Source organism: Panulirus ornatus, chromosome 15 (assembly GCF_036320965.1).
Source record: "Panulirus ornatus isolate Po-2019 chromosome 15, ASM3632096v1, whole genome shotgun sequence".
NCBI classification, from domain to species: Eukaryota; Metazoa; Arthropoda; class Malacostraca; order Decapoda; family Palinuridae; genus Panulirus; species Panulirus ornatus.
Window position 1 is genome coordinate 32,398,802 of NC_092238.1, and position 8,182 is coordinate 32,406,983.

General features: G+C 37.6%; 1 protein-coding gene across 1 annotated transcript; it reads right to left on the reverse strand.

Moving 5' to 3' along the window:
• Nucleotides 1-120: 120 nt before the first annotated feature.
• On the reverse strand, nt 121-4,735 carry LOC139753827 (meiotic recombination protein DMC1/LIM15 homolog). The gene is made up of 3 exons (XM_071670732.1): nt 4,431-4,735; nt 2,142-2,387; nt 121-1,257 (listed from the first exon to the last, which is right to left on the reverse strand). Exons 1-3 carry the CDS (start codon nt 4,650-4,652, stop codon nt 700-702), a joined length of 1,026 nt encoding a protein of 341 aa, XP_071526833.1. The 5' UTR covers nt 4,653-4,735; the 3' UTR covers nt 121-699.
• Between the last annotated feature and the right edge of the window lie 3,447 nt (nt 4,736-8,182).

Consider the following 8,182-nt stretch of genomic DNA (forward strand, 5'->3'; position numbering starts at 1 on the left):
TCCACTCCTGTTATGTTTAATTACTCTTTTTATACTGAATGGTGACAGAAGAAAAATGGGAACGACCTTGGATTAAGATAATTAAGTATAACATCTAACGGGGCTACAGAAATATAATAACTTGATTGCAGATTTAATGAAATACAGATTAGATGGTAAATTTAAAACACCTCTTTAGAATTCAACTTGTACTTTTGGAAATCAAATTGGTCATTCTGGTGTCTGGTTTTCAAATATTTCATTTTCAAAATAATTAGAGTATAAACAGTTATCAGACGGTTAAATGTATTAATTTGTATTTCGCTGTCTGGTAAAATTCAAATGTTGAGTATTCACCTTTTCTTTTAGGGATTTACATGATTACAATAAGCAGAGCACTTTAAAAAATAAACCATAAGTTTCGAAGCGTTGTTGTACACCCGTCCCATGAAACTAAACATAAATAAATAACGTAACATATAGACACGTAAAAAATGGTCAGTAATGAACTGGATTGTCTATAACTGATAAAGTGCTCTAAATCAAAATAATCCTTTGCATGATAAATTCATCAGTCAGAAAATCCAGTAAAGAAGCCAGTAAAAAGAATGAATATTTCTTTTAAAAAAATAAAAAATTCTCGGTATTCCTTAAAACATATTCAAACTTGCTTCAAATTTCTGGTATCTTTTAACATTCAAGTCCCGTGTTTATCTTCCCTTACTCCTTAACGTCTGCTACTCCTCCAGCAGTGATGGCAAATGTTGCTTCGTTCTCGGGCAGCTCGGGACTGTCGTAGATTTTGGCAATACGTGTTTCCCCACGGCCTTTGCGAAGTGACACTCGAGTGGTTGAGGCGTGAGCTAAGATGTGACCGCCAATTGGCTTTTTGGGGTCAGCTTGAAAGGACATGGTGGCCCCTGGATCAGCAGTCATCTGGTTCGTTATAAAAACTGACACGTTGTACTCTTCGCTGACCTTCTGGAGACGTGACATATACTGTGCCAGCCTCTGCTGTCTGTCGGCCAGCTCGCCACGCCCACTGAAGTCCACCCGGAACAGCGACATGATGGAGTCCACTATGAGTAGCTTGAATATGCCTGGTTCTTCGTGGAATTGCGCTGCGACGTGGTCTAAGATGTCAAACTGGTGCTCGGAGGTGAAGGCCCGAGTGTATAGCACGTTATCCAGGACTGCATCCTGCTCTAGGTCGTAGCGATCGGCAATCGGTCGAAGGCGGTCGGGACGAAAAGTGTTTTCCGTGTCAATGAAGATCACCTGATGAGAAAAAATATATATATATTCAAAGATGAATATTCCAGAAGTAAAACCATTTTAAAGAGACAGAAAGATCAAGCTGGAGGAGAGGATGTTCGACCTTTTGTAGGTAAAACATTAATTCAACAACCTAACCTCCACCCTTTCACGATCATTCTCCCTTATCCATCTAGACCCCCAGCTTTTTATTTTGTTTTTGATGCATTAACGCTCTCCTCAACTCCTATGTATAACCTTCATCCCCATAAATGTCCCGTAACCAACCCCCTCCCTCCGACTTTTTATCGTACTGGACCAATATCCATGGCTCGTATCGACTTCAGTCGCCTGATACCCATGGTTCGTATCAACTTCAGTCACCTGTTTAAAATACCCTCTCCACCACATACAAACTTCTGACTCCATCAGAGTCTCCCGTGCTCAACTGTGGAAAGAAGTAACCCAAGTGCCTTCCATGGTCACAGTAGGCTAATCGTGGACAGCCTCAAAAGGCAAAGTGCACACAATGCTGACTTGGCTTTTTCTTCTGAGCTAAATGCAACGAAACTAATTCAGATTAGTGTATTATGTGGGCGGATCACACGGGTCAAGTGCCATCGTCCCAAATAAGTGATGACTTGGGAAAGCCCCCCCCCCCCAGCGATTTTTCAGATGTTTGAGATAAACGTAAAGTGCGACAGATCCATCGAGGAACTAAGCATTATTTTCTCCATATTTAGACAACTAAAGATGGTCATTGGCTGTAAAGATTTGTCACCGATAGAAGACATTTGATGATCATCACAATGTTTAAATAGCGGTAGAAACCAGTTGAAATTTTCCTTAACCTTGTTTTCTGTGTATATTCCATGTTGTTGGGAATCTATATGGTGTTGAGAACTCACCTTGCCTCCAGTGTAAGATCCAGCTTCGTTTGGAATCTGTGCGGTGACGCAGAGAGTGTGTGCGAGTTGTGTTTTGCCGGTGCGGAACTCGCCGAATACCTCTGTGATAGCCATGCTCTCTATGCCACCACCTAGGAGCGCGTCCAGCTCGGCAGATCCTGTGCTAACTCGGAACACATGTCGACGGCGTTCACACATCACCAGGGCCGTCACGAAGGCTTCTCCGCCACTAAGTTTGGCCGCTACCTAACAAAGAGGAACTTGTTTAGTCTACTTATGTTAGGATTACTGAAAGGAAGGTTAACTGGGCGTGGACTTTTGCAGTTATTTGTAGAAAGTACTTAATGGCTTCTTACTCAATCAACTATTGGTTGAAATATCTTTTTCAAAGGAAAAATCTACATTATGAAACGGCTTCATTAAAGATGCTGACTCGTCAACAGAGAATCTAAACCCCAAGAATTTCTGTTCAAAAAGTCATCCACTGGAAATAAGAATAACTGATGTCAGCTGAAACTAACAAGCTCAGGAGTTATTCATAAATATTAGTATTAATTTCAACCCCAGTCTGTGACTCGCTTACTACTGATGTGCACACCCCTCTTTTTAACTATCTTCAACACCTACCTCGTACTCTCACAACCTCCATGACCTACTGTCCTCTGACCACTAATTAGACTTCGTGTTTCGGAGCATTACACGTGACAGCTAGAGAGAGGATGTGAAAGAAAGCAACCCTTCGTCTGTTCATAGGGTTACGGACTCGTGTAGTCGTGTTGAAGATCTGGCGAGGCTTCTTGGAACAGAACAGCTAGGGATCATAGAATTGTACAGGCCTAATGAAGATATCGTTAGATACATCAGGAAACAGTGGATGTTACTTAGTTTTCACTATTCAGCTACTTTATAACCTATAAAGAATGGTGGAGCCACTAGCCATTTCCCATGCTTTCAAAACAAAACCGATTACACTGACAGAAATGAAATTAAGACACCACACATTAGCATCCATTCAATACGTAACCTGTTACACTACCAGTGATAATAGTAGACACACCATACTCTATCATAAAATCAAAAATTGTTACATTGCTTCTACAGCATCATTTCGCAGTCTTTTCTTCATATCAAGAGTCCAGTCTACTAGTTACTATAAATACTGCATCCTTAAAGGCCCAAGTCGCTAGTGTCAAGTCAGTGTTAGCATTTACGCCAGCTGGTGCACACCGTCATGGTCGTAAAGCATTTTTTTTTTTTTTTTTAGCGTTTGCCTTCAAATTACAGATCATACATTGTTAGCCTATTTAATTAATCTTGCCATTATGGTGTAATCACCCAGCCGTTTGCCACAGGTAAGCAAAAAGACGATTTCTTTTCACTTTTTTGGTACCAAATAAGTCTTGAAACTTACCCTAGCTTGATATGGCTTCACGACCGTTGTAAAATGCAGTTGTAGTTTTCTGGGGTATACTATGGTTTATAACTACACCAACATTAACGAAACTAGTAGCGTCATTGGCACTGCCATTAGCTATAACGTTGAGAAAAATTCACCAAACTACTTTCGTTTCGCCAGAGGACATGAATTTAACTGCATTAGACAAAACTGTTGGTATCTCACAATGCTGCTGACGACTATTCATGACAGAAGTGGCTCCGTAACCATAAGAAATCCCCGCTTCGTGCAAGCTCGAGATGATATTATTGGTTGATCACATAATTCGACGGGTTTTTTTTTCTTTTTTTAAGGGGGGGGGGTGTCTTTTAAACCTAACCTAATAGCGCTTGGCAAGATCTCGCGTGGTCAGATCTTGCGGTCCGGAGACATTTCTTGAAGTAAAATAGATGTAATCTCAACCTTTTCCTATTTAAAGTATTACCTCTGCATGTCATATTCTGTATCCTGATTCTTAATGTAACATGAGGGAAAACTAGTGTACTTTTACGTCAAATATAATCGAAAATTATCACATATCCTTGGTTAATAATTATGAAAGTTGATGTAAAAAAAAAATGATAGTGACCCACCTATCTCGGAAGTTCATAATCAAACGACGTTGGACCTTAATATTACAAACAAATAGTCTGCACTGACAGAATTTTTTAAATTTTCAGCAGAGGAAGTATCCTCATACATTTACTTGGAGAATTATCCTCATATCATTACTTGGAAAATTATGAAGCTTAGAACGTCGTCAGCCAAAATAGGTTGAGGTTATTAGATACAAAGAATTTCCAGAGAATTTTTCTTCCCTCAAACAGGACTCAACGTACGGATTATAACGATACCTCCTTTATTTTGTCCACCTTGGCCTCAGAAAGTCCCTTGATTGTACACATCTTGCGACGGGTCGTCATCTGGATACCACGAACTGTACAAATCCCAGCAGATTTCAACTTCTTGATGTCAGCTACGTTAATTCCATGGGCCTGTAGCTCATCAATATCCATGAAAAAGCTGACATCCTCTTCTAGAGCAGTCTCCTCAACGTCTAACGCCTGATCTTCCATTTTGAGGACTTGTGTCTCTCGAGTTTTTGCAATATAAGTGCGACACCCAAAAAAAATCTCGGCTGACAACACTAGGCGATTGTTTGCCTAGTATGAGTATAGTCAATGGTGTATCTTTCCTTTTTTGCATATATCTTATTGATCTTAGATACATATTAGACATTGATATTGCAAACTAATATGATTACTGCGCTCTTTTTTCTATAACTTTAGAATACTTTCAGCTCTATAAAAGACGTAAGACTGTAATTTGACTAAATTTTCCCGCCATAAATGTGCATGTAACAATATATGAAATGAATCTAAATGCTTTGATATGGCCATTAGAACGCAGATCATAATCATGAATGATAACAGGAAGTATCAGCCTTTTTCTTGAATTTATTGAATTTTCTTTCTCTATGACCAATGTTTTTGTAATACTACATAGAAGACTTAGAACAGTAAGTTTACATACAAAGAAGAGGGGAAGCTAAAACTCCATTGGTAAATAAGTGCCTGTCAAAAAATCTCATTACATTGACAGGACAGGAACTCTTAAAAATTTTTGCCTACGACAAAGCTATCAAATTTGTATAGACCTTCAGTGATATTCGTGTTACAATTCTTTGCATATTTACTAATATAAGATTCAATTATATTTCATAATCAAGGAGCTACAGTTGATAACTGAATTAGCGCTACTCCAGTGGATACAATGAATATAATTTTTTAAATGATTAAACAAAGCATTGATTTTTGTCCCTTTCTTATACTATACACACTTTGCTTAAGTCTAACAGAAAGATCCTTACCTGTCTGTCCAATCAATATATAACAGCTTTTACAAGGGATTCTGTAAACACAGCCCGCAAAATTTTCTGACGAGATTTTTGTTAGGATATTCTTTATAGTATTGTTATTGATGAAGGCTACATGTACATTTATGGATTAAAGCAACCTGGGTAGTAACATACATAGAATTATCACTAGATGGGAGAACTAAAAGATTTTTGGTATCAAGGGGAGGTCTGGAGTAGACTCTAAAACTAATACTTTGCCAACATGAGATTTATCAATGAAAGATCTAGGATACTCTAATTTGGATACAATAGAATATATCTTCTTAAACTCATCATCAATAAATCCCGAACTGCATTTTCGCTAAGGAACATCGACTGGAATGATAATAGTTTACCCCTGTCAAGTTGAACTGAGTAATAATGGATATGAGAACAAACATTGGTGAGTTTTCTGTATATGCTACACTTGCACATGTTTCTATCCCTATGGATCATGTAATCTAGAAAGGTAACATACAATTATTTTCCACTTCCACAGTAAATGTGATAGAAGGTACTAAAATGTTAAGTAAAGGGAGAAATGTTTGTAAATCTTCAGTTGTCCAAACACAAAGAAAATCTTCATACCTAAACCAGATTGTCTAAAAGGGTAAGATATCCCTTCGTAATTTTGTTTCTAAGAATTCCATGTAATGATTACTTAATACTGGTGAAAGATAGTTACCCACCGTCATACCAAATTTCTGAGCGTAATATTTTCCATTGAATTTTATACACAAATTCATCAATTCAAGAAAAACAGAATTTAAAGCAGCTAAATCAAGATTATCCAAGGCGTCAACCAGATATTTTAAGAGATCATCAACTGAAGAAACTTCAGAGAACAAGTATGACACATCAAGACTTACCAGTCTCAAATCAAAATCAACATGGATATTACTAAGTTGGATAACTAAATCTACATTGTTCATAACATATAGAATTTGATATATTACCAACGAGTAAGCTTAATACAGAAACCAATCATTGAATTTGATATATTACTAACGAGTATGCTTATTACAGAAACCAATAATTGAATTTGATATATTACCAACGAGTGAGCTTATTACTGAAACCAATCATTGAAATTGATATATTACCAACGAGTTAGCTTATTACAGAAACCAATCATTGAATTTGATATATTACCAACGAGTAAGGTTAATACAGAAACCAATCATTGATATATTACCAGCGAGTAAGCTTAATACAGAAACCAATCTTTGAATTTGATATATTACCAACGAGTAAGCTTAATACAGAAACCAATCATTGAATTTGCTATATTACCAACGAGTAAGCCTAATACAGAAACCAATCATTTTGATCAATTATATGTGATTGAGCCTACTGAACTCCCTATGGATCTTGCTGGATAGTTTGGCTTGAATTTTTTCTAGAAGCAGTTGGAAGATCGGAACCTACAGCCACGGCACCAGTACCCTTGGAATACAAGAGCATTCGGTAGACCCTTTATCTCTCCTACAGAAGTTCTATGAAGACTTGGCTGTATAACGAATCTCTCTCTCATACATTCATGCTTATCCTTCTGTACCTAAGCCAGCACTTTGGGACCCCTACCATTCTCTGTCTCAATCCCCTTTCGCATTTCTTACCATATCATCCTGCACTTACAGTAAGAACTTGCCATAGTCTACATGCATTTAAATTTATATGATAAAACGCATTTACAGTGTACATACATTTAAGTATTTGGCGTTACCAGACTACCCACGTATGACTGCACCTTTGGCGGGGTTGTTTCGCTAGGAATACAATTTGCTCAAAGAAGTTTACACTCCAAAGGCGTCCGTCCACATCTTCCTGCTGCTGAAAAGTAACATAGTTGTAGGTTGAAGGAGAGGCAATACAGAAAGAGGTCCTGGGTAAAACGAACACCAGGACTCTTTTTCATAAACAGATGTCTTGTGATGATTATAGATGAATGAACATACAAAAAGTTCACCGAGGATAGTACAGAAAGAACACAAGAACAATTGTTTGCAATGTGGTTTTAGGATATTCAAAATGATCGATGGGATAAGGTAAAGAGTAAGCAAGAGTGTACAAAATACAATTGAACTTGGTACAAAACTAAATTATTTCATTGCACCAAAATGTAGAGTTAGATATTAGTTACAAACATATTAAGGTCATTTACAGCTAACTAATTCCATAGAAACGATTTCATTTTTTTTCTCAAAAACCTCTTTAGTTTGACATATGTTCGACTAATAGTGGGCGATCGTTTCAATAGTCGATACCGGTACACAACAAACGAACTCCCACCAAATAATGATTTAGGTACAACAAATCATTAATCATTAGCTGGTGTTCCATACTTGTGCTGATTAAGAACCGTTTGAACGTTACATCTCATATAATCTGGGTCACTCCCATTGATGATGTTATATGTCCACATTTCATACCTATTCTATTGGAAGACTGCCATCCATACTACATTGATCGCAACCAATATGTGTTGTTACTAGTACGTCGATGCCCCTTTTCTTTCAGGTAGATCGCATACAGATAATTGAAGCTTAGGACGCTGAAGGTTCACCTACTAAAGTTTCATGAATATCTGAGTTTTCAAACTGTGTAAGGCTGCCATGTTCCACAGGCCATTACTGAGACTGCTTATTAGTTTAAGAAATTCTATGTATTTTTCTATTCTCTTTAACCCCAGCTCTTTAACCTAGTTTA